Source organism: Culex quinquefasciatus, chromosome 1 (assembly GCF_015732765.1).
Source record: "Culex quinquefasciatus strain JHB chromosome 1, VPISU_Cqui_1.0_pri_paternal, whole genome shotgun sequence".
Classification (NCBI taxonomy): domain Eukaryota; kingdom Metazoa; phylum Arthropoda; class Insecta; order Diptera; family Culicidae; genus Culex; species Culex quinquefasciatus.
Genome location: NC_051861.1, coordinates 132051011 through 132075808, shown reverse-complemented (window position 1 = coordinate 132075808; position 24798 = coordinate 132051011). Strand labels below are relative to the sequence as shown.

General features: G+C 40.7%; 6 protein-coding genes across 6 annotated transcripts; 4 read left to right on the top strand and 2 right to left on the bottom strand.

Annotated features, from left to right (window-relative positions):
* Positions 1 to 2348: 2348 nt before the first annotated feature.
* Positions 2349 to 3827, top strand: LOC6045721 (RNA-binding protein NOB1). Its single transcript, XM_001862995.2, has 2 exons — positions 2349 to 2518; positions 2581 to 3827. The coding sequence occupies exons 1-2, from the start codon at positions 2456 to 2458 to the stop codon at positions 3772 to 3774; spliced, it is 1257 nt and encodes a 418-aa protein (XP_001863030.2). The 5' UTR covers positions 2349 to 2455; the 3' UTR covers positions 3775 to 3827.
* A 3259-nt stretch (positions 3828 to 7086) lies between these two features.
* Positions 7087 to 8226, top strand: LOC6045720 (60S ribosomal protein L35). Its single transcript, XM_001862994.2, has 3 exons — positions 7087 to 7220; positions 7626 to 7762; positions 7825 to 8226. The coding sequence occupies exons 1-3, from the start codon at positions 7218 to 7220 to the stop codon at positions 8054 to 8056; spliced, it is 372 nt and encodes a 123-aa protein (XP_001863029.1). The 5' UTR covers positions 7087 to 7217; the 3' UTR covers positions 8057 to 8226.
* A 125-nt stretch (positions 8227 to 8351) lies between these two features.
* On the bottom strand, positions 8352 to 9730 carry LOC6045719 (nuclear pore complex protein Nup50). Its single transcript, XM_001862993.2, has one exon. The coding sequence runs from the start codon at positions 9611 to 9613 to the stop codon at positions 8420 to 8422; it is 1194 nt and encodes a 397-aa protein (XP_001863028.2). The 5' UTR covers positions 9614 to 9730; the 3' UTR covers positions 8352 to 8419.
* Positions 9731 to 14463: 4733 nt separating this feature from the next.
* On the top strand, positions 14464 to 16734 carry LOC6045718 (protein lin-9 homolog). Its single transcript, XM_001862992.2, has 2 exons — positions 14464 to 14641; positions 14702 to 16734. Exon 2 carries the CDS (start codon positions 14731 to 14733, stop codon positions 16624 to 16626), a length of 1896 nt encoding a protein of 631 aa, XP_001863027.2. The 5' UTR covers positions 14464 to 14641; positions 14702 to 14730; the 3' UTR covers positions 16627 to 16734.
* Positions 16735 to 16764: 30 nt separating this feature from the next.
* On the bottom strand, positions 16765 to 19081 carry LOC6045717 (translation initiation factor eIF-2B subunit epsilon). The gene is made up of 2 exons (XM_001862991.2): positions 18892 to 19081; positions 16765 to 18695 (listed from the first exon to the last, which is right to left on the bottom strand). Exons 1-2 carry the CDS (start codon positions 18985 to 18987, stop codon positions 16797 to 16799), a joined length of 1995 nt encoding a protein of 664 aa, XP_001863026.2. The 5' UTR covers positions 18988 to 19081; the 3' UTR covers positions 16765 to 16796.
* Positions 19082 to 19116: 35 nt separating this feature from the next.
* On the top strand, positions 19117 to 24798 carry LOC6045716 (exostosin-2). The gene is made up of 2 exons (XM_001862990.2): positions 19117 to 19823; positions 22948 to 24798. Exons 1-2 carry the CDS (start codon positions 19201 to 19203, stop codon positions 24638 to 24640), a joined length of 2316 nt encoding a protein of 771 aa, XP_001863025.2. The 5' UTR covers positions 19117 to 19200; the 3' UTR covers positions 24641 to 24798.

The window sequence follows — 24798 nt, the reverse complement described above, 5'->3', positions numbered from 1 at the left end:
CATTTCTAAATTTCTGTGTTTCATAATTTTTGAGTTTTTGATTTTTTTAAATTTTTAAGTTAAAGTTAATTCTCCATACAAACTTTGAAGAAATAATATTATGAAATATCTAAATTTAGAATTTCAGAAATCTAGAGTAAATTTTCAAAACATACTGTGGAACTCCTATGCAGAAAATTTAATCTAGAAACAAAGAAATTGAAAAAATATTAATAAATTTAGCAATTATCAAAACAAAATGTATTTAAGAATTTAAATTTAAAAAAATAATAATGCGAAAATCACAAATTCAAAAATTCACTACAGTCGACTCCACCTGCTCTACCTGTCAATAAATTTTTCAATCACTTCAAAAAGCATGCTTTGATATTTCGTTCTGTAATTTGATACCTCCCGCGCGTGACGGTCCCTTCCATGTCCGCACAGAGAGATCAAATTTAAATTAAAAAACACAAAATTTTTAATTATCAAAAATAAAAAAATGAAATTCGAAAATGTAGGATTTTTTATCATTAAATTTCAAAATATCAAAACATTAAAAATTAAAAATGCAAAAAAAACTAGGAATATTCAAAAATTAATATTAAGAACTCAAAAGATCAAAAATTTAAAAGTTCAGAACATCAATATTACAAATATTCAGTAATGCTATCAATTTAAAATCCAAAGAAATTACATGTTAAGGATTTAAAAATCAATTTAAAATTCTTTAAATTTCGAATCCAATAAAGAAATGTGGGGTTTTAACTTAATTTTTGTAATTTGAGATGGCGACAAAATATAAATAAATATAAATAAAAGTCAAATAAATTATAAACCATAAAATTTAGCATATAATAATTTCAGCATTTTTAAGAATTGAGGAATTTAGTTTTTTTTTGAATTCAGAAAGAATTCAAGAATTAAGGAATTGATGAATTTGATAATTGAAGGATTATGAATTTTAAAAATTGAGATTTTCAATTGTGAATTTAATTTTTTTATTTTTTTGGATAGTAAATTTATTATAATCTAAAAATTCAAAATTTTTGCTTCATTTTTTAAATTGAATTGAAAGCCGCCATAAAACAAAATTGGTCTTCGCAATTTAGCGGGATGTTATGTGTGGTCTTGCGTTCTTTCGTCACAGTTTTCTGAGAAGACAAAAGTATATAAATATCTTCGGCGAGTGTGCCTGAACGAAGAATAGATAGAGAATGCTCTTGCTGAAAATCTTGAGATAAAAGCAAAAAACTCAAAAGCTATAGTTACGGCCACTATACTCTTCGATATTTTGGTGCAGGAATCATCTTTTGTTAGTTTTTGCATTACTCATTTACGAGGCTCATAACTGGAGTTTTTTTTTAAAGGACCAATAAACCAAATTTTCAATTTTTGCTTTTTGGTTGTTTTTTAATACCCCTGACTCAAGGCGGTTTTAAAAACTCCCAAAAAGCAAAAACTGAAAATTTGGTTTATTGGACCTTTTCAAAAAAAAACTCCAGATAAGCTTTTTTTTTTAAATATAAATTATAATTAAATTATATTATGTTGTTATTTTTAGAGCATGGGAATGTTTTTTTCAAGTTGTATTTTTTTAGAACAAAACTTACCTTTTTGGGATGGATATCTGTCCAAGCTTTTCCAAGTCTTTCTTCAAACTTGTTGCCCATTTCTGTAAAAACATGCAAAACTGTCAAACATGCAAAACTGTCAAACATTCATAACTGTCAAAAATGCTATTCACGCACTTGCAAAATCACTCAATTTTAGCCAAAACCGAACCTACTCATTTCTGGAGTAAATGTGGCAAATGTCAGATTTGAGTGAATTTCACTCAGAATTTAACGATAAGGGTCCAATAAACCAAATTTCCAGTTTTAGCTTTTTAAGTGGTTTTAAAACCGCCTTGAGTCAGGGGTATTAAAAAACACCCAAAAAGTAAAAACTAAAAATTTGGTTTATTGGACCTTTGAAAAAAAAAACTCTATTAATCTGGTGTTCAAATTTGACAACGACCATGAAAATAAGAATAATTTCTGTTGGATTCTGCAAACATTTTGAATTTACTCATAAATGAACGTTAAATTTTGTAAACAAATTTAAGAAAAAGTTGCAGAAAATAACCGGTTAAAATGTTAATAGGACCTATTAAAAAAATAGATATGATAAATATGAATGTGTTAATCCCCAAAACCTGCAAGAAATGTTGTAAACTTTTCGAATTTTCTTCTGAGAAACCTGCAATGGCGATTACAATACTTCCCCACTGGCAAATAAGAAACTTCTCAATCCATTTCCGGTTGTCCGAAAAGTGTGCCATAAAAATTGTAGCAACCCAATCGCGCTGTCACTCGATCTGTCAAAACAACGCTTTGTTTTCCTTTCTTTAGTGACCGAGTGCACCATTTTCACGTGTTGGCAATGTTTTGCTGCTGAAATTTGCAATTTTACCTGCGCCACAGCTCCGCAAAAGATGTCCAAGTTTGCCCACCTCGTCGTGGACACGTCCGCGTTCATAAAAAATGTCCAGCTTCAGGTGAGGCGAATCACAAGGTGGCGAAAATATGGTTTGTTTACAATTTTTTTGGTCTTTCGTAGGACTTTGCCGACACTTGCTACACGGTCCAGGGCGTGCTGGACGAAATCAAAAATGACCGCCAGATGAAACGCCTCGTCGTGCTGCCGTACGCGTTGAACGTGCGCGAACCGGACCCGGAAGTGCTGGCCAAAGTGACGGGGGTGGCGAAAAAGACGGGCGATTTCGCGACGCTTTCGCTGGTCGATTTGCGGGTGATTGCGCTGACGTACCAGCTCGAGAGCGAACACGTCGGAACGGGCCACCTGCGGGAGGAGCCGGTGGCGGCGGTGACGATTGCATCGGGGCAGCGCCCGCCCGAGATTGCCGGGTCGGGGAAGGTGCAGGGGTTTTACGATGGCGGGAATCGGTCGCGGACGGTGACCGAGACGGGATCGGAGCAGGTCGAGGTTGAGGTTGTGGACGGCGAGGAAGATTTGGAGCGGAAGTTTGCCGAGTTGAGTTCGAAGGAGGCGGAGGAGTTGCAGGAGACGATATTGAAGCAGGTTCAGGAGGATGGCGAATCAGCTGGAGAGGAAGAAGAGTCTGAGGACGGTGAAGATGTTGAGGAGGGAGAGGATGACGGAGAAGATGACGACGACGATGGTTGGATCACTCCGTCCAACATCAAGGAGGTGAAGCGCGACTTTGGCACCGATCTGCTGGAGGACAATCCGTCGCCCGTTGCTTGCATGACCACAGATTTCGCCATGCAAAACGTACTCAAACAGATCGGCCTGCACATTGCCGCGCTGGATGGGCGGGTCATCAAGCACGCCCGAACCTACATTCTCCGGTGTTACGCCTGCTTCAAAACGACCTCCGACTCCTCCAAGGTCTTCTGTCCCAAGTGTGGCAACAAGACGCTCAAGAAGGTGGCCGTTTCGTTGGACGAGAATGGCCGGCAGGTGATTCACATCAACACCCGGCGGCCGCTGACGGCGCGGCACAAGAATCGTCCCGTGTCCAAGTTCGACGGCGGCAAACACTCCACGAATCCGCTGCTCTTCGAGGATCAGCCGCTGCCTCAGCAGAGAATATCGGCCAAGGCGCGTGCCAAGACGAACGCCCTCGGGGATGATTACACGGCCGGGTATTCGCCGTTCGTAATGCGCGACGTCGATTCGCGGTCGGCCGTGCTCCGGGGCAAGTCCAACTTGAAGCAGTGGATGAAAAACTACGAGTATGATAACCACAGAAAGGGTTATAAGAAGTAGAGTTGTTTTGTTGATGTGGAGGAAATAATAAATATAACATTCAATGTGGAAAATTCCTGTGTTACATTATCGTTATTGCATGCAATTGTTTTATTTCGATCGTCAGTCTCAATGTTCTCTGCGGTTTTTTACAAATTTCCAATTGAATGCACTCAATTCTGCTTTAGTTACTTACTTTTAATTAGAGGTTCTTTCCACTATTTCAATATATTTGAGTATGGAAAAGCTGTTTAAGACATTCAAAATCTCAATGAATATTGGATGCCTTTGACACAGATCTTCATAATATTTTTTTTTGCAATTCCGTCGTGAAACTACTTACTTTTCCTGTCATTCTTAAACGACGAAATAGCCTACTTTTCTGTACCAAAAATAACAGAATCGAATAGCAACACTTTTCAAAATAAATGCTGAAAGGTTCTTCTTTCCCTTGATTTTTTTTTGTGCGTATGGAGAAATAACCTGCTATAGATAAAGCTTGATTTTCAGTTTTCGGAAAACTTTAATATCGAATAAAATCCAAATTTTAAAAACTTTTTTACATTTTAAACCCAGAAGAATATATTGAAATTGCAAAAAAATAATCCAAGAAATTTTGAGTTATTGCAAAATTGTTAAAAAAAATGTGTCTCTCCAAACATTTTGCTTAAAATAAGTGTGAAAACCTCGTATTAGACAAATAAGATTCCCAAGCATGAGTACAGGAATCTTCACAGTTACAAGGAAAACTAAACTCAAAATTAACCATAGGCTTTCTAAAAAAAAAAAAAAATGCAGAGTTTTACTTTTATGTGAAGAAAAGGAAAATAAAAAAAATAGGAAATTGTTTTTTTCTGGTGACATTTACTATCCTTGGAAACGAACCCGATTCTTAATAAATGTGATTCCAAGATTTTTTTTTTTTAAAAAAGGTAAAACTAGTTGTGAAATAAACATTTTCATGTTTCATGTTTCTATCTCTAATAAGGCTTTCTAGTCACAAATTTACAAACACATTCAAAGTATGTTTACATGACAGCTGGACGTTTGTTTTCATCAGGTTTCCTATCTCTTTCTAGCAAAAGTTTTTTGTCAGGAGACTTCTAGCCAAGGCTGTATATCAAACCATTACCATAGGGCTTTTGTTAATTTGATTTGGTTAACCGCGGTGGATTTTCTTGAAATAATTCGAACTGTCAAAAATCTACCAAAGCATCTACCACATTGATCGCACAAAAATCTGTGGTAGAAAAGTATCCACCGGTAGATGCTTTGGTGGATTTTTGACAGTTCGAATTATTTCAAGAAAATCCACCGCGGTTAACCAAATCAAATTAACAAAAGCCCTCATGACTTCTAGCTAGGTTTTTGACTGGCTGCCCGATATGTCAGCCAACATACTTCGCAGGGCTGTGACATCTCAAGCTCGATCATTGTTTGCATCAGGACACTGTGACGAGGAGTTCGTCATTTTTGAGTTAAATTTTATTTTTTTCACTGGGCCTAGAAAGCCTATAGAGTTATCTAAGCCCGCTCTCACGCACACTCGCACGCCATTTGTTTTGCTGGCTGGTACAAAATTTAACCTCAATCTTTTTCGTGTACGTACACGCAATACATGCGCACGTAGATAACTCTATTGACTCAGGAACACATATATGATAAAATTAGCTTTGTGTAAAGTTCTTTGTCATACTGGTCATGTGTAACATAACCACCTGCACCTTTTTTTGCAATTTTTTGAATGTCGGAAGATGTTGCACTTTTTACAATAATTTTTCAATTTTGAAATTTTCTTGTTTTTTTGTTTTGTTTTTGCTGTTTTAAAAGTTGTGGAATTGCTTAAAATTGTTGGAAATTGGATACTAAAGCCCTATGTCAATTTTTATGTACAACGGTAAATAACACGATTAAAAACAATTTCTGATCACTTTTTTTCATTTTAATGCAAATTTTTTTTTGACTGGACAACATTTTTTCGATGGATCAACTATGGTCCCCTTGGAACGAGCTGTCAAGTAGGAACTTTTCTGTCAAGAAGGACCGCGAGGTTAATTTTCAAAATTGATTTAAAAATCCATTTTAAACTCTTTGTGGTTGTACAAAGGTTCATTGTACTCAGAAAAATAAGCTTTATCGCTGTAAACAATAATATCGGCAATCTAAGCTTCATTTTAGGACCCAATTAGGAAAATATTCGATTTATTTGCCATTTTTTCAAATTTACTTTTTGACATTTGTAAACTTGTTAAGAAATGGTTCAAAATTAAATTTTTGTGTAATTTTCGAAATGTGACAAGATTTAGCACTTTTTACAATTTTCCGGATTTTTTGCATTTTTTTTTAAATTTGCGGAATTTTTGAAATGTTAGGATACTTTGGAATTTTTGGTTTTTTTTGCAATTTGTAGTAGATTTTGAACAGTTTTTTGCATTTTTCAGAATTTTCAGAGTGTTTTAATATTCTAGAGTTTTCAGAATTTAGGAGATTTTGGAATTTTTTGGATTTCTTGTAGTAATTTTAGTAAGTTTTTAGTATTTTTTTTAGAATTTTCAAGGTGTTAGGAAATTTGGAAATATTTATAAATTTTAGAATTTTAATTTGAGACTGTTAATTGTTAACTTTAAGTTTTTTTATTTAAATTTTGTGAATTCTTGAATTTTCAACATTGAATTTTGGGAATGTTAGTTAGGAATTGCGAAGTGTTTGTTTGTAATGTGCTAAGTTGACAAATTGCAGAATTTTTTGAAAATACATAAAGGTTTAATTGCCAAATGCTAAGTGTAAAAATATTGGAATACCTCAAATTTAAATTGTTGAACTATTAATCGTTTTTTTTTTAATTTTTAATGTTTTTTTTTGTCTACAATTTTAATTATTTTTGCAATTGCTTGCAATTGTTGCAATGATAAGATTTGCAACCTTTTTTATAGTATTTTAATTTCCGTAAATTTAAACTTTTGGATTTTTAGAACTCTAATCCGTAAAATTTAAATTTAGAACTTTTAAACTTTTATAATGTTTTCAATTAAAACTTTTCAAATTTAATGTTTGAATATTCAGAATTTAGAATGTTTGAAAATTTATTGAAATTTAGGATTTCTCATATGGAATTTTAAGAATTTTCGAATCTTTGAAGTCTGGATTTTTTCTAAATTGTTGTAAAAACAAACCCTTAAAGACAAAACTGAGAAAAAAAACAAACCGAAAAGTGTGTAAAAGTGAACTGAACAATAATGTGCAATATGTTGATTCCCCTTGAACAATGAGCAAGTCACTCGAATCTCGCGCCGCAACCTCTGCCTGCGCGATGCCATAAAAATTTCAGTTCAGCGACCGCATGCCTGCATCTGACAGCAGCTGCGGCGGGACGTGACGTCACAAACTTCATCGCGACGGCTAGCTCTTTTCCAACCGAGCTGTCCTTTTTGGTGGAAGCGAGTGGATTCCCTGCAGCAATCAAAATGGTTAATATCGCTATGAAAAATTGTGAATTTTCGGTGGAAACGTTGTTTAAGCGGTGGCGCGAGTGACGGGGCGTTGATTTGGGTGGATTTCGTGCGCGGAATGGCAAAATTCGCCGAATTGAGTCGCCTCATGTGTTTGTGTGTTTTGTTTCCATTTTGGAAGGAGAGAGGATGAAGTTGATGGCATTCGCGGTTTGAGTGCCACTTCCGGTGAAATGACTGGGATTTGGTGTCGGAACGTGGTTCCCGTGGCTTGCTGTGTGAAATGTTGGTTCGGAGTAGCAGGCCATGAAGATTGTTTCCCTTCGTCGATTTTGACAGCTAAACAACGTTCCCAAACGAAAATGTGAGGTTATGTCCGAGGGCGCAGTTTTGTTGATGCCGGATTTTGTTTCTTTTCTCCAGGTGAAGGTCAAGTGCTCGGAACTGCGGACCAAGGACAAGAAGGAGCTGACCAAGCAGCTCGAGGAGCTCAAGACTGAGCTGCTCAACCTGCGCGTGGCCAAGGTCACCGGTGGAGCTCCCTCCAAGCTGTCCAAGATGTGAGTCTCTCACTTTGACGTCCGGAACAATCCGGATGCTAAACTGTTTCTTTCAATTCTAGCCGCGTCGTCCGCAAGGCCATCGCCCGGGTGTACATCGTGATGAACACCAAGACGAAGGAGAACCTGCGCAAGCTGTACAAGGGCAAGAAGTACGTGCCGCTGGATCTGCGCCCCAAGAAGACGCGCGCCATGCGCAAGGCCCTGTCCCCGCGGGACGCCGCCCGGCTCACCCTGAAGGAGCAGCGCAAGCGGGCCAAGTTCCCCACGCGGAAGTACGCCGTCAAGGCCTAAACGACAGTTTAAGCTTAACTACTTTTTTTTTGGTTTAACAAGAAAAAAAATCGCGGGAATAAAACGAGAGATGCTTCATTTTAAGTGGTAAAAACAAGTGTTTTCTGAGTGTTCTGTTTTTGAGATGAAAGAGAAAGCAGCTGCAAATAAACCTCGGCGAAACCGATTCCTACCAAAGAAGTTTGACTTTGTTGTACTGTTTGCTTCGATTGTAACAGATTTTCATGGCTACTTCGATTCAATTTGATTTTTTTAAAGGAATTTCTCACATTTCTACAAAGACAACAGAAAGAGATTAAATTTTGAGTAATTTATTCCCTATTTAGTGAAATATTAAACAATTTCCAATAAACCCAACCCGCTTTATTTGGGCTTGTGCTTGATCAGCGTTTCGTACAGCTCGTCGGCTTCCTCACCCGTTTTGACCCGCAGCAGTACCGACGTCGGCGGTGGCTTCGTTTCCGGCGTCGGAACGCACACCATCATGACGTTGTTCTTGCCCATCCGCTGCACCGGCACCGCCTCGTTCAGGATGATGTTGAGCATAATCTGGCCCAGGCTGGTGTCGGCCCGCACCAGCACTTGCACCTTGCCGTCCACCTTCTTGATGTGCAGCGTTCCGATGCCACGGTCCGAGTAGTTGCCGTCGGCTTTGACGAACAGTTTGCACCGCTTGGAGAAGATGCTGTCCTTTTCCTCGACCGGCGTGAACTCCACCTTGGGCGGTTCGTCCTCGTCGTCATCGGCGGTGGCCTTTTCGTCCGGCTTGGCGTCCTCGGCGGGTTTGGCCACGTTGGCGAAGCTGAAGCCCGTTCCGGGCGCGGAACTTGTCGCGCCAAATCCGAAGCTAAAGGGTTTGGCTGCCGCGGGAGTCGGTGCCGCGGCCGGGGTTGTCGTCGTCGCCGGCGCGACACTTCCAAACGTAAATCCACTTGAGGCCGTGGCGGCCGGCTTTGCAGCGGAAGCCTCCTTCGTGTCCACCTTGCCACTACTCTTCTTGGCCTCGATCTCATCCAGATACTTTTCGTAATCCTTAAAGATCGGCGTCAACTTGCACACCGGATTCTCCTTGACCTTCTCCGAGATCCACGCAGCCACCGCCACATTAAGCGCCTTCACGTTGGCCGCATACTCCTCGTCCCCAGCGTCCTTGCCGGCTCCGCCGGCCTCCTTCGGCGGGCTCCCAAACCCGGAAAACACCTTCTTGCTCGGATCGGTCGTGGCAAAGATGCTGGCCCCCAGCGCGGACGTCGTGGCCGCCGTCCCATTCGTAGGTTTCGCGATTCCACTGAGAAACGAAAATGGACTGGCCCCTTCCGTCGGCTTCACCGCCGGTGTCGAGGTCACCCCGGCGAACCCCTTGAACGCACCAAACACCGACGACGAACCGCCGCCCGCGGAATCTGAGCCAGCGACGCCGCGCCGACGGGCCGTTTTTATGACGCGTTTTTTCAGTTCGTCCTCCGACGCCTGGGCAAAGCGGCCCGCCTCCTCCGTTTCCTCCTCCTCGTTCCAGTTGTCGTGGTTTAGGTCGGACTGCGCACCGCGTTTGGCCATTTTGCCCAGTTTGATTCGTTTTTTCTTGGGTTTAAACACAGATTCTGGACACAGGACACAATCCGGAACGACGCGCACGTTTTTGTTTTCACTTTTTTGAGCGGTTCGAGAACGCGATGACAGTTTGGGCCAGTGTTGCCAGTTGGGTGATTGCTTCGATCGATCAGTGAACGTGCTCCAGCACTATGGGGTGTTTGGGGGGCATTATTTAGAAAACCGACACACATTTTTTTGTTTTTTTTTTTTTCGATAATAAACATTCAATGGTAATTGGGTACTAAAGCCCTATGTCAATTTTTATGTACAACGGTAAAAAACACGATAAAAAAACCATTTCTGATCACTTTTTTTCATTTTAATGCAAAATTTTTTTTTGACAAGACAACATTTTTCCGATGGATCAACTATGGTCCCCTTGTAACGAGCTGTCAAGTAGGAGCTTTTCTGTCAAGAAGGACCGCGAGGTTAATTTTTCAAAATTGATTTAAAAATCCATTTTAAACTCTTTGCGCTCGTACAAAGGGTCATTGTACTCAGAAATATAAGCTTTATCGCTGTAAACAATAATATCAGCAATCTAAGCTTCATTTTAGGACTCAATTTAACCATTAGTGGACCCCCTAATAGAGCCAAAGCATATTTTTCACAAATTTTCAATATTTTAAGCACTTTTTCATAACCCTTTGTACAAAATAATGAAAACTGAAGTCTTTTGAACAATTGGGTACTAAACAGACTGGTGGCAAGCTTGTCAAAAAGTGAACCTCGCTTTTGACAGTCCATATAGGGTGAACGCTCCATAAACTGGTTGCACAAAATAGGGTATACAGGCCATTTATGAGTAAATTCGAAAATAAGGTTATTTAATATTTAGATTTGTAATTTGAAATTGTTATTTATTGTCTAGATAATTTTTTTGTTAAGACCGAGCCATGCGGCAACGCTTCCGCCTCGTAAATGGGAGTTCAGAACCCGGTGCGGACCAACATAGCAGGTTATCGTTTCTCTTCTGGATTCGATTTCTAAGTAAAGGAAAATTAGTTTATCGTCACAAGCTGGACATTATCTTCTTGGAATATTGACATTTAACACTAAAATATGTGTATAAGCTAACATTAAAAAAATGTGAACAATTGACTTCGTCCTCAAAAGGCTGGATAATATTTTATTTTTTCTAGTTATTTATTTTTTGACAAAAAATATTCAAAACTATTCATCAAAAACAAAATTTAAAATATTTTTTCACAAAAAAAACTTTTTTTCAATTGCACATTTGCTGGCTCTTTTACCCTATATTTAGCGTCAGAGGGGTAAAGCGACCAAATAGCGGGGTCCACGGTCCAACAAATGTGAGTATCGCGGCCCATACATACAATAAGGCTTTCTAGTCAGAAATTTACCAACACATTCAAAGTATGTTTACATGACAGCTGGACGTTTGTTTGCATCAGGTTTCCTATCTCTTTCTAGCAAAATTTTTTTGTCAGGCGAGTTCTAGCTGGTTTTTTTGACTGACTGCCCGATATGTCAGCCAACATACTTCGCAGGGCTGTGACAGCTACAGCTCGATCATTGTTTGCATCAGGACACTGTGACGAGGAGTTCGTCATTTTTGAGTTAAATTATATTTTTTTCACTGGGCCTAGAAAGCCTTATTTGACAATCAGGCCATTTATGAGTAAATTCGAAAATAAGGTTATTTAATATTTAGATTTGTAATTTGAAATTGTTATTTATTGTCTAGATAATTTTTTTGTTAAGACCGAGCCATGCGGCAACGCTTCCGCCTGGTGACTGGCATCAGGCTGGTACTAAAGCCCTATGTAAATTTTTATGTACAACGGTAAAAAACACGATTAAAAACCATTTCTGATCACTATTTTTCATTTTAATGCAAAAAATTTTTTTTGGCAAGACAACATTTTTTCGATGGATCAACTATCGTCCCCTTGGAACGAGCTGTCAAGTAGGAGCTTTTCTGTCAAGAAGGACCGCGAGGTTAATTTTTCAAAATTGAGTTAAAAATCCATTTTAAACTCTTTCCCAGTCACGAAATATTCTAGCAGAGCTGGTTCTGCCAGAATCCTGCTAGAACGGTTGAACATTTTTGCTAGAATGCTGTAAGAATATCCAGCTCTGTGAGAACTCTGCTAGAATCCTGCTAGAACGTCGTGACTGGGTTGTGGTCGTACAAAGGGTCATTGTACTCAGAAAAATAAGCTTTATCGCTGTAAACAATAATATCAGCAATCTATGCTTCATTTTAGGACCCAATTTTGACTATTTGTTTCATCAATTTATTTGTTTTTGAGCAGAAAAGTAGCCATTTGAAAAAAGTTTTTTTGGCCTGTTATGGACCCCATTATCCACTATAATCTGATTTTGGACCGGGGTCCACTATAGGCAAACTGTTATTTTTATACCAAATTTAACCGATATTTGATGTTTTGATGCATGGTGTAGGTCTAATGATAGATATAATGAATAAAAGATGGATTTTGCTCACTTTTCATCATAAACAAATAAGTTTTGTTAACAATTTAGGCTTTAAAAAACAACAAAAAACTAACTAAAATGTCAAAATTTAAAACAATTAATTCTAAAACTAATTGTTGTATCACCCTGGATTAGCAACCCAGCAACCTAGCGGAACCATTCGAAACAAACATTAGGTCTATTCCTGTAGCCACAGAATTGCGAAATTACCGCAGCTTCTGCAGAATTGGGTCCTAAAGTTAAGCTTAAAATTGTGATATTATTGTTCACAGCGATAAAGCTTATTTTTCTGTGTACAATGACCCTTTGAACGACCACAAAGGATTAAAATAGATTTCTAAATCAATTTTCAAAAATTAACTTCGCGGCCCTTCTTGTCAGAAAAGGTTTAATTTGACAGCTCATTGCAAGGGGATCATAGTTGACTCATACAAAATGTTGTCTTTTAATTTTTTTGCATTAAAATGAAAAAAAAAGTGATTAGAAACGGTTTGTAGCTGTGATATTACAATAAGTAATGCCTCCTTTCCTCTAACTATCCCACATCTATTAGCTATTTCGAAGGTGATTTTTGCATTTTTTTTCCTTCTCTGTCCAATTCGTTCTCCTTTGTACCAGTAAACTCTCTCACCATTTCAAACAAATCAGCTGTTGAAAGGTAGTCCATATCTCAGCTCAGGATAACAACTGCAACAAAGTAAAATGAAATGAAAATGAAACGGTTTGTTATCGTGTTGTTTTTAACTGTTGTACACGCAGAAAAATAAGGCATATTTGAATCAACAAAACATTTTGTTGATTTGAAAATCAAGATTTTTGTTGAATCAACGCTAAACGTCAAAGCAACTTTTTCAAAACAACAAAAGACTTTTGTGGAATTGAGAAAATCAAGGTTTGTTTCAACTCAAAATCGGCGTTGATTATATTCAACAAAATTTTTGTTGAAACAAACCTCGTACAGGCTGATTCTACAAAACATTTTTCTGCGTGTACATAAAAATTTACATAGGGCTTTAGAACCCTATTCTGCAGCCAGCAAAAGTAACTTATTTGCAGTCCATTCCCGTACTTTTCTGAAACTCTCGCTTCTGCAGCAGTTCTACAAAAGAGCAAGAAAAGGAAAGCGGTATTTACATAATAAACTAACCAGCAGAAGCGAGAGAAAACTACCTGCAGAAAAATACGGGAACGTTCTGCTCCCGATTTTATGCAGAATTGCAGAATTCTGCAGTACTTTTCACTACTCAGTCGTTGGCAACCATACAGTCAAGCAGCAAATAAACATTTGTCTCCAGATTTGGTACAACGCTTTTTCTTTCCGGTCCACATGCGGACATATCATTAGAATTCTAACATTAAAAATAAATAAAAAACAAAACTCAGTAATTACATTTTGAAAAAAAATAACCATCTAAAATTCAATACGTAGATGTTTACCAAATACTGAAAAAAACAAAATTCAAGAATTTTAGAATCCAATTCATAAATTCCTTGTTATATTCTTGATATTTTTAATTCTTCTTTTTTAATTGAACTGAAGAATTTAGTTCAATTAAAAAATAGTATTTGTGTTGGTTTCCTGCAGAACCACCAGCCACCACCACCAACAATTATTAGAATTTAGCAGTTCTGTTCCAGGATGTTACATTTCCAATTCACAGATTTGGAGAACCTTTCAACTGAGAACAATTGGGTCCTAAAATGAAGCTTAGATTGCTGACATTATTGTTTACAGCGATAAAGCTTATTTTTCTGAGTACAATGACCCTTTGTACGAGCACAAAGAGTTTAAAATGGATTTTTAAATCAATTTTGAAAAATTAACCTCGCGGTCCTTCTTGACAGAAAAGCTCCTACTTGACAGCTCGTTCCAAGGGGACCATAGTTGATCCATCGAAAAAATGTTGTCTTGTCAAAAAAAAAAAGTTGCATTAAAATGAAAAAAAGTGATCAGAAATGGTTTTTAATCGTGTTTTTTACCGTTGTACTTAAAAATTTACATAGGACTTTAGTACCCAATTCATAATTTTCTCAATTCTTTAATTAATAAATTCTTGAATCATTTAAATTTCTTAAATCCTTAGATTTTGAATTCTTATATTTTTAAATAAAAAAAATCACTTCGTCAAATCACATATTCAACGGGACAAACATTGAACTTTTTTTATTTAAAAGAAAATATTTGTTGGAAAAATTAACTTGATTTCCAGATTTTTTGTTGATTTTCCCGACTTCCCGATTTGAGTGGCCACCCTGCAAGTTGTGACGATTGCTTCGATCAATCGGAGAACGCGCCCCTGGCGCGAAGCGTTTGTTTTGACGTTTCGACGACGGTGGGCTGGCGTCCCTTTAATCGCACTGTCAATTTGCGCTCATCGAGCAAGTTTGTTTTCAATCGTAAAAATTTACAAAATTTTCAATTTTCGTTGCGATTTCGTGATTCAAAGTGAGATTTTTGTGGGTGGTGGACTTCGAGCGCAGATTCTTCACCTTTTGATACCATTTTCAATCGGAACAAACGCAGATTTGCAGGTAAATTTGTGGTTTTAAGTAACGTTCAGTTGGTCAACGATTTTTCTCTGTCCCACGCAGAGCAACCATCGCGAAGCAAACAACCCGGAATGTCATCGCTCGAGGAGCAGGACGAAGGCGGCGGGAGAACCCGCGAGACGACCCCGGAACCGGACGAAACTCTGCGCATCAAGGATGAACCGATGGACGACGACGGTGAGGACGGTTCGCCGCCGCCGGCGTTTGGACCGGCCGCGCTCGGGTTGCACCCGGTGGGGGCGGCGTTCCCCACGAGGACCACCCCGCGCCAGGAACCGGTGCAGGTGCTGAACGCGCGCGGCATGCCCGCCCGCATTCGCAAAAAGAACAAGCTGTTTTTCGACGACGAGCTTCTGGTGAACGATCGGATTCCGCCGAAGGGGAGTCCCAAGAAGGGTGGGGGATCGGTGCCGGCTTCGCCGCAGAAGGGGCTGGTGACGCCGGGGAAGACGCTGACGCGGTCGGGGCAGAAGCGGAAGACGCTTTCGCGGTACGTCAAGATGAAGGACAGTTTGAAGAAGCGCAAGGAAGATCCGGACGAGGAGGAGGGGGCGGTGCCGGCTGGGAGTGCGACCAAGGTCATTAATCCGATTGCGCTGCTGGATAAGAAAGCTAGTCAGCGGATTGGGCTGCGGTTGCGCAATCTGCTGAAGCTGCCGAAGGCGCACAAGTTTGTCAGTTACGAGTGGTTCTACAGCAACATTGACCGGGCTCTGTTTGAGGGTGAGAACGACTTCCAACTCTGTATGAGGGAGATGTATCCGGATCTCAAGACGCGGCATTTGACGCGGGCCGAGTGGAACCACATCCGAAAGACGATGGGGAAGCCGCGTCGCTGTTCGGTGGCCTTTTTCGCCGAGGAACGGCGCGAGTTGGAACGGAAACGGCAGAAGATCCGGCTGCTGCAGACGAAACGTTCCGGCGATGTGTCGTTCGTGCGTGACCTGCCGAAGGAGATTCCACAACCGTTGTCCGTTGGGACGAAGGTGACCGCGAGGTTACGAGCTCCTCAGGACGGGCTGTTTACTGGGACGGTCGAGGCCATCGACGTCATCGCAAGCTCGTACCGGGTAAGCTTTGACCGGCCGGGACTTGGATCTCACACGATCCCGGACTTTGAAGTGGTCGCCAACGACACTCCGGATAAGATCGCGCTCAACTCCATCACCAAGGACTTCCGGCCAAAGTACCAGAACGCATCGTTCTACGTGGCCTCGCCCGCCGTCAAAAACCCAATCACCGGAATCAAGGGCGATCCGCTGCTTGGCGGAGACAGCTACCCGAAGATCTCCGGCGACAACAAGATGCTCTTCCCCAAGGACAACATCGGCGGCTTCCCGGTGAAGCTGCTCGAGCTGATTGTCCGCACCAAGAAGACCCTCTCCGCCAAGCAGATGAAGCTGCTCCGCCTCCAGAACATGAACTCCGAGGCGGAAATCTACAAATCGTACGGCGATCCCTTCCCGGAAGAATTCCAAAAGCGCTACGCTTCCCTCGTCGTGGCCATGGAGAAGCTCAACCGGGACATCCTCGAGCAGCTCAACCAGCTCCAGTCCAGCACGCGAAACCTCACCCAGGACCCCTCCGTGATGGCCATGATCGCCCCCAGCCATCTCCGCGAACAGTGCCGCGAGCAGGCCGAGGAAACCTTCGACAAGAACAACAACGGCCAGCTCACCAACGACAGCATGATCAAACTGATCAAGGATCTCACCACGATCATGTACGTGGCGTCGAACCTCGGCACCGCCGACACCGAGCAAAGCCTCGAAGTTCTGCGCGGCTGCATGGAGGAAACCAAGGGCCGGCTTGACTTTGACAACATGGCCTCGTTCCAGCGGGGCGTGCACCAGCACATGAAGCACATCCAGGTCGGATTTGCGGCGGCGGCCGCGTCAAGCAAGCCGGAACCGTCGTCGTCGTCGTCGAGTCAACCGAAGAAGAAGGTTGCTTCCGCCGGGAATTAGCGTGCATTTTTTTTGTGATTTCTAAAATCACTTTCTTTTGTATTATTTTTTTCTCGCTTTAGTTCGACTTATTCTTATATACAAATAAAAGCTTCTTAAACCGGAAATGGCCTTTTCTTTCGACAGTCAAAAGCAAAATTTGTTTTTCGGAACAAGCGAACTAAAACCATTTATTCATCATCACTCTCCTCCTCCTCCTCACTGGACTGGTTCAACCACTCGACCAGCTTGGCCAGCGCCTTCCGGATGTCCTCCTCTTCAATCCCGCCGTGCCACTCCAGAATCGCCTCCTCCGCGACGTAGTCCTTCTCGTACAAAAAGTGCACGACGGCGGCAATCTTCGCCCCGACCGTCGCCGGTTCCTCACCGGCGACCTCCTCCAGCGCCTTCAGGCAGTCCAGCATGGCCGGCTGGCCGCGGATGTAGTTCTTGAAGACCGGCCCGAAGTAGCCGAGAAGTTTGGCGAGGGTGCTCACGAGGGCGGTCGCTGCGCCTTCCTGGGCGAGGGTCAGCTGAAGAATTGCTTTGACCACGAAGAAGTTGACCTCGGACAGGGCCATGTTGTACGCGTAGCGGGATGAGTTGATCTCCAGGATGAGGTATTCCGGGTTGGACTTTTCCGAGAAGCCACGCTTGAGGGATTCCAGCACCTCGGACAGGAAGATGTTGGCGTCGTCTTGGATCGGGGAGGCAGCTCGGGATTCGTCCTCTTCTGAGGACATACTGTAGATGGATTCTGGGCTTGTGCGGGGTAGTTCGCCGAGGCGCATCGGATAACCGGTGGCGACGTCTTGGATGTCTTCCGCGTCGGAATCCGGTTCCTCGTCGGCATCGCCTTCCGTTTCGTCTGGGACGGTGAACGCGTGTTCGGCGATTGGCTTCGCGTCGGACCAGTCATCGTCGGGTTTTGTTGATTGGAGGGTCATTTTGGCGAGGGTCATTCCCTTCGGGAGAACCACTTCCGGTCCGAGTACGCAACCTTCGGTGAGGTTGCATCCGGGGCCAAGAATGACGTTTTCCGCAATGATACAGTGGTTCAGCACGCAGTTGTCCTCGACCTGGACGCCGTCCAGCAGGAAGCAGTTCCGAAGCTGGCAGTTCTTGCCGATCTTGCAGCCCTTTCCGAGTACGGAGTGGGCGACCACCGTGTCTTCGTCGATTTCGCACTTTTCACCGATGACCACGTCCGACTCGAGCGTTGCCCTCCTGGCCAGACGGATGTTGCGATGGCGGTAGATGTTGTTCCGGCTGAACGAGTACAGCTGCTCACTGCCACAGATGCCCATGTCCGGAACCAGCGGGTACACGAACCGATTGGTCACGTCCCTGCTAGCGATCTGGTAGTTGTGCCAATTGTTGACCCGCAGGGCGTACTCTTCCGCCGGAAGCGGAGCCACATAGATTGTGCTGGCCAGAATTTCCTCGTTGATCAGCAACCCACGCACAAAGTCGTCCCGCGTGAGGAAATCAAAGTTGTCCGAAAACAGCGGCAGGGCCGTGTTGCTGCAGATCGCAATCTGCGGATCAATCAACCCGTGCCACATGGTCACTTCCTTGTTTTCCAAGATGATCTCCATCGGGAAGGTAAACTTGCGCTCTTTATGCTTCGGATTCAGTCGCTGATGGAACAACAGCCGGCGGGTGTTTTTCTCCATGGCAATCATCACCTCATTCCCCGTTCGCTGGTCCGGAACGCCCTCCTTGTAGACCACCGTCATGGCCGCTCCCTTGTCCGTCTTGGCGATCCGTTTGTGCTCATCCAGAATCGCGGCCAGGTTCGCATTCGTCAGCGTGTCCACTCCGGTCAGGATAAAGTTTCCCCGGACCAGCCCCTTCGCGTCCAGGTCCCGCAGGGCATCGCCCATGCAGCGACAACCCTCGGAGCTCACGATCGACACGGTCATGCCGACGTTCCAGCTGCACGAGGGGTTCTGCTGCTGCGAGCGAATATACCCACGGACCTGATCCACGTGGGCCGAACAGAACACGATCACCTCCTCCACGCCGGACCGGTTCAACGACTCCAGGGCGTAGTCCACCAGGGGAACATTGACCAGCGGCAGGAGCGACTGGAAAGTGTTGAAGGAAGTTAGAATTCCATTTCCCAGCTTAAAGTGTCATCATATTGCGAGAAATGGAATTCATAAACTCCGGGGGACGTGCTATTCAAGTATCTAAAGTTCTTCGTCATGATGGTCTCGATGACCCTCTCCCCACCCCGGCAGAAATTTTCAGATTCTTGGTGCCTTGCAAAATCAGACTCACCAGCGGCTTCCGATCGCTGAACGGGACGAAGCAGTCGTTGAAGCTGTCCGCGATCAGGATCGCCTGCACCGGTTCCTTCTTGTCGAGCTGGTTCATGACGAAATCTTTGCTTTTTCGTTGCAAGAATCCGGAGCAAATCCGTAAAACTTGACGCGCACACGTTGCAGGTAAACAACGAACGAAGCTGTCACAACAAAAGCTTCAACGCGGGCGCCGTTCACAGATGAAATCTGTCAAACGGAGAAAAAGAAGCTTTTGTTTACAAGTGAAGTCGGAACGAAAATTCTACGGTCAAACCCAAAAATTTCGATGAAAAATGTGAATAAAAGTGCCGCCGTCGGGATGTCCGTGCTTCCGCTTAAGTATTCGACCGCGCTCAAGCAGGCGGTCGCGCCGAAATCCGAGTTGAACCGGTGGTTGTTCGGGTTTGTCGTCGCGTTGGTGTTGTTGGTTTGGTTCGGGGGCGGTTCCAGCGCGGAGGGGGACAGCGAGCGGCTCTCGCTGGATCTGGTGGACATACCGCAGATCGTGCTCGACCAGGATGCCGAGCTGGCCCGGGCCAGGAATCGGAACTGCTCGTACTGGGACTGTTTCAATGTGTATCGGTGTGGCAAGAGGTCGGTTGGAGGTGGTGGAGGAGGAGGAGGGTTAGGTGGGGGTGTTCCGGGACCTGCTGGAGGGAGTGGGGAGGAGCAGCAGGAGCGGATGTCAATTTACGTGTATCCGCTGAAGGAGTTTGTCGATGGCGGGAGTCACAAGCAGGCTTTCCAGCTGACAAAGGAGTTTTACACGATTCTGAAGACGATTGTGGACAGTCCGTACTACACGGCCAATCCGAACGAGGCGTGCCTGTTTGTTCCGACGCTCGATACGCTGAATCAGAACCGGATCGATGTGAATCTGGTCGGGAAGGCGCTGGCCTCGTTGCCATAGTAAGTATTTGAGTACAAAGTTCAACTTTAAGATTAATTTTATGATTTTTTTTTTAAAATAATGATTGATTCATTAAAAAAATATCCAAAATTTTCAGTGATTTTTTTTTCGAAAATTAGCAACTAATTAAATTTGTCATGTCAAAAACAGAAATAATTAATAACAAAATAACTTACGAGTGGAGATTTTTTAACAAATTAAAAAATTTAAATCAATGGTTCAAGTATTATACGAAATTAGGGGCAATAAATCAGAGAGTAATTTTTTTGGATCAAACCTTTTGTTCTTTGACCCAAAATTGCTCAAAAAAGAATTTAAAAATAAGAGTTAAAATATATTAATTTAAATATAATAGTTTAAAAACACAATAAAGAATTGAAGAATTCGAAATAACTAACCTTTAAAAAAAAAAATCAAGGATTGAATATTTAAAAAACAGAAGAATAATTTTAAAAAAATAATGCACAGAAAAAAAAATAAGATTTACAAAATTAAGAATTAACGAATTGAAATATAAATGACTAAAAGTATTAATGAGCAAATAAAAAAAAACGACTAAAGAAAAAGAAAATAAAACAGTGTAGTTCAAGAAAAGCTAAGAATTCATAAAAAGTCAGATAACTAAAGAATTGACAAATTAAAGAACTCAGGAAATGAATAATAAAAAAATAAGAATTACACAATTCAAGAATTGAAAATCAAAGCAGGGAAAAAAGAACTAAAATATTTGTAAAATTAAAGCATTGCAAAATTTAAGAATAAAAAAGAAGCTAAGAAAAAAAATAATTTAATAAATAAACCAACGAATTAAACAATTAAGAATTGAAGAATAGAAATATAAAAGAATAAGAGAAATAAAAAATCAATTAATTAATAGGAATTGATTAATAAATAAATAAAACAATTTATTACCAGATTAGTAACAAAATTAAAGATTCAAAAATACAACAATAAAAGGAACATAACATAAAATAACATTAAATAATTAAAGAGCTAAAGAATTCAAGAATTGAAAAAGATAAAGAGTTAGAAAAACTAAGAATCGAATTGAAGTTGAAAAAGAATAAATAAAAAAAGTATCATAGAATAAAAAAAAATATAATAAAAATTTAAGGAACAATTTCAAATATTTAACGATGAAATATATTGAAGAATTGAATAAGTTAAAAAAATTAAAAATTCAATAATAAAAACAGAATTGACGAAATGAAAGAAAAAGAAGATTATTATAAAAAAAAATTAGAATTAAAGAATAAATAAATTACTAAATTATGTACTAGAATTATCAAAGGATTAAAAATATTAAATTATTAAAAAAATAAATAATTGAAGAATTTAATAATTAAAGAACTAATGAATTCTAGATTTGACAAATTAAAGAATTGAAGAGTCAACTAATTAACGAATTGAACAATTTATGAATTGGGTAAAAAATTTAGTACTAATATAATAAAAACCCTAAGAATTGAAGAATTAAATTAAGTGAAATTGATGAATTATAAGTTATTTTTTTGAATTAAAAGGAAGAATTAAAAAATAGAAAAATAAAGAACTAGAAAAAGATTAGAGAGCTCAACTAAATTTAGTATTTTTCAGAATTTTATCAAATTGACGAATTTAAAAAATACACAACCATTTTTTTTTAAATGCCATCTCGCGAAAAAACAAATTAAACATATTTTACAAATTGTACAGATTTCAGAAATTCTACAAAATTTTAAGAATGATGAGAATTTAAAAAAATATATAAAATGCATATATTTTTAAAGTTAAGACAATGCCGTACAAGCTCAACAAATTTTATGAATTTTAAAACATCCTTACACCTTATTAATTTTTAAAATTTTACAAACTTTAAACATATACAAATTTTTAAAATTTTACAAAGAATGATTTTTTTTTTAATTTTGAAAATTTTACAGGCTTAATTTTTTTTAATTGAAAATTTTTATGAATTTTGAAAATCTTATAATTTTGTGAAATTTTCATGAATAATATTATATATAATTCATAATAATAATAAATTCATGAAAATTTAACAAAATTATAAGATTTTCAAAATTCATAAAAATTTTCAAATTTAATACAACTAAATAAAAATACAACTTTAGCAAATGTTTTTTTTTAAATCTGATGAATTTAGAAAAAAAATACAAATTTTAAGAATTTTAAAAATATTACAAGCTTTACTAATTTTATGATTTTTGAAATTTTTACAAGCTCAACAGATTTTATGAGGTTTGAAAATTTCACAAACTTAACAAATGATATGAATTTTGAAAATCTTATTTTTTAAAAACTAAAAAAATAAAAAAAAATAAATCTTTATAAATTTTCTTATTTCCGTTTCATCATTTCTTCCCAACTTTTTTTCTTGTTTTATGAATTTTAGGCTTTTTTGTTATTTTCCAATTTTTACCAGTTTTGATTTGATAATTTCCACTTCTACTTCTTCTATTTAATAACAAATTTAAAACATTTCACATTTTTTTTTCAAGAATTTTACGAATTTACAAAAATGTATGATCTTAAAGCGTTTTTCCATTTTTATTGGTTACAAATTTTACGAATTGACCAAACCTTATTAATTTAATGAACTTCACGAATTTAACGAACTCTACAAACTTAACATTTTTAGCGAATTTTCGATTTGTAAAAAATATGTATTTTACGAGTTTAGAAATTAATCATTTTTTTTTCTTTTAAAGGTTTTAACGAATTTATTTATTTTTCTTAATTTTATCTAGTAATATGAATTTTACAAATCCTATAAAATTTAAAAAAAATGCAAATTACACAAATTTGACTTATTTCAAATGTCTTGAAATTTGCAAAAAAAAAAAACAAATACGAATTTGAGTTTGTTTTTCAACTTGAAATCTGAAATCTTTCATGATTTTTTTTTTAACAAATTTCACAGATTCAGCGAATTTTAAAATTAAAAAAAAATACGGATAATAAAAATTGCTTCACTCGAAAAAATAAATAAATTTAAGAATTATGTTTTTTTCAAATGTTGCCAATAATAACAATTTTTAAAATTTTACCTTTTTTTTTTTACGAATTTTAAAAATACTTACAAATTGACAAATCTTTCCAACTCTCGCATTTTCCCTCCCCCAGCTGGGAAAACGGCGAGAACCACCTGCTGTTCAACTTTATCGCCGGCACCGCCCCGGACTACAACACCGTGCTGGACGTCAACTCGGACCGCGCCATGATCCTGGGCTCGGGCTTCGACAGCTGGACGTACCGGCCGGGCTTCGATCTGGCACTGCCCATGTACAGTGCCATCCTGGACCATCACCGGCCGAGGCGCGACCAGGAGCGGAAGTTCCTGCTGGTGAGCTCGCAGTTGAACATCTTCCAGCGGCAGTACCGGATCATGCAGGAGCTGACGTACGACTATGGGAATGACATTTTGCTGCTGCAGCGATGTCCGACGAGTACGGTGAAGGCCGAAGCTGAGGCGAGTTTGGTTGGGGTGGGTTCGGCGTCGTCGGCGTCGTCGGATGAGAGTCCGGAGGAGATGTTGAAGGCGGTGAAGGATGTGAGGTGTAACTTTCCCCAGGGGAATGAGTACGAATATCCGAGCGTGTTGGAGAACGGACAGTTTTGTTTGGTTGCGCGTGGGGTGAGATTGAGCCAGCCGACGTTGATGGACGCGTTGGCCAGTGGGTGTATTCCGGTTATAATGGCGGACAATTTGGTGCTGCCGTTTGGGGAAGTTCTGGATTGGGATCTGGTTTCGATTCGGATTCATGAGAATAATTTGCACTCGGTGATTTCGACGTTGAAGGCCGTTTCGAAGGAGCGAGTTCAGGAACTTCGTGCCCAGGGGGCTTACTATTACGATCGGTATTTTTCCAGCTTGGAAAAGATCGTTTTGACGACACTTGATCAACTGAATGATCGCATCTTTCCGCACCTCAGTCAAACTTACAACCATTGGAACGTCCAAAAAACTCAACAATCGACTCAGAACCCACTTTTCCTTCCGTTGATCGCGCCGAAATCGCAAGGTTTCACCGCGGTGATCCTCACGTACGATCGCATCGAGAGTCTCTTCATTCTGATCCAGAAACTGGCCACGGTCCCCTCCCTTCAGAAGATTCTAGTCATCTGGAACAACCAGAAAAAGTCCCCGCCCCATCCGAGCCTCTTCCCGAAGATCGGCAAACCCCTAAAGGTCATCCAAACCGCTGCAAACAAACTCTCCAACCGGTTCTACCCGTACGAAGAGATCGAAACCGAGGCGATCCTCACGATCGACGACGACATCGTAATGCTGACCGCCGACGAGCTCGACTTTGGCTACGAAGTGTGGCGCGAATTTCCCGACCGGATCGTCGGCTTCCCGTCGCGAACCCACGTCTGGGACAACGCCACGAACCGGTGGCGCTACGAGTCCGAGTGGACCAACCAAATCTCGATGGTCCTGACCGGGGCCGCCTTCCACCACAAGTACTGGTGCTACGCGTACACCTACTCGATGCCCGGCAACATCAAGCAGTGGGTTGACGACCACATGAACTGCGAGGACATTGCGATGAACTTCCTGGTGGCGAACGTGACGAACAAACCGCCGATCAAGGTGGCCCCGCGCAAAAAGTTCAAGTGTCCCGAGTGCACGAACAACGAGCAGCTGTCGGCGGATTTGAACCACATGGTGGAACGGTCGGCGTGCATTAATCGGTTTGCGGAAATCTACGGGACGATGCCGCTCAAGACGGTCGAGTTCCGGGCGGATCCGGTGCTGTTTAAGGATAATTTCCCCGAAAAGTTGAAGCGATTCAACGATATTGGCAGTTTGTAAGGGAGCGGGGTAAGTCTCATCAGTCATTGCATTTAATAGGGTTTAGTGGTGTAAGCTTGTGCGTAGCGTTGTTTGACTCCAGTGGACATTTTGCAAAAACATCTACCAAATATCAGTAAGAAATCCTTACAATAAAGTATTGTTCGTAAGTTAGTGAA

What these genes read in the sequence shown, in the direction of transcription:
- LOC6045721 (XM_001862995.2), top strand. Translation starts at nt 2,456, where the DNA reads ATGTCCAAGTTTGCCCACCTCGTCGTGGACACGTCCGCGTTCATAAAA. An exon ending in TAAAAAATGTCCAGCTTCAG is followed by an intron (nt 2,519 to 2,580) that starts GTGAGGCGAATC and finishes GGTCTTTCGTAG; the next exon opens with GACTTTGCCGACACTTGCTA.
- LOC6045720 (XM_001862994.2), top strand. An exon ending in CCCTCCAAGCTGTCCAAGAT is followed by an intron (nt 7,763 to 7,824) that starts GTGAGTCTCTCA and finishes TTTCAATTCTAG; the next exon opens with CCGCGTCGTCCGCAAGGCCA.
- LOC6045719 (XM_001862993.2), bottom strand. Translation starts at nt 9,613, where the DNA reads ATGGCCAAACGCGGTGCGCAGTCCGACCTAAACCACGACAACTGGAAC.
- LOC6045718 (XM_001862992.2), top strand. Translation starts at nt 14,731, where the DNA reads ATGTCATCGCTCGAGGAGCAGGACGAAGGCGGCGGGAGAACCCGCGAG.
- LOC6045717 (XM_001862991.2), bottom strand. Translation starts at nt 18,987, where the DNA reads ATGAACCAGCTCGACAAGAAGGAACCGGTGCAGGCGATCCTGATCGCG. An exon ending in TCAGCGATCGGAAGCCGCTG is followed by an intron (nt 18,696 to 18,891) that starts GTGAGTCTGATT and finishes AACACTTTCCAG; the next exon opens with TCGCTCCTGCCGCTGGTCAA.
- LOC6045716 (XM_001862990.2), top strand. Translation starts at nt 19,201, where the DNA reads ATGAAAAATGTGAATAAAAGTGCCGCCGTCGGGATGTCCGTGCTTCCG. An exon ending in GCGCTGGCCTCGTTGCCATA is followed by an intron (nt 19,824 to 22,947) that starts GTAAGTATTTGA and finishes TCCCTCCCCCAG; the next exon opens with CTGGGAAAACGGCGAGAACC.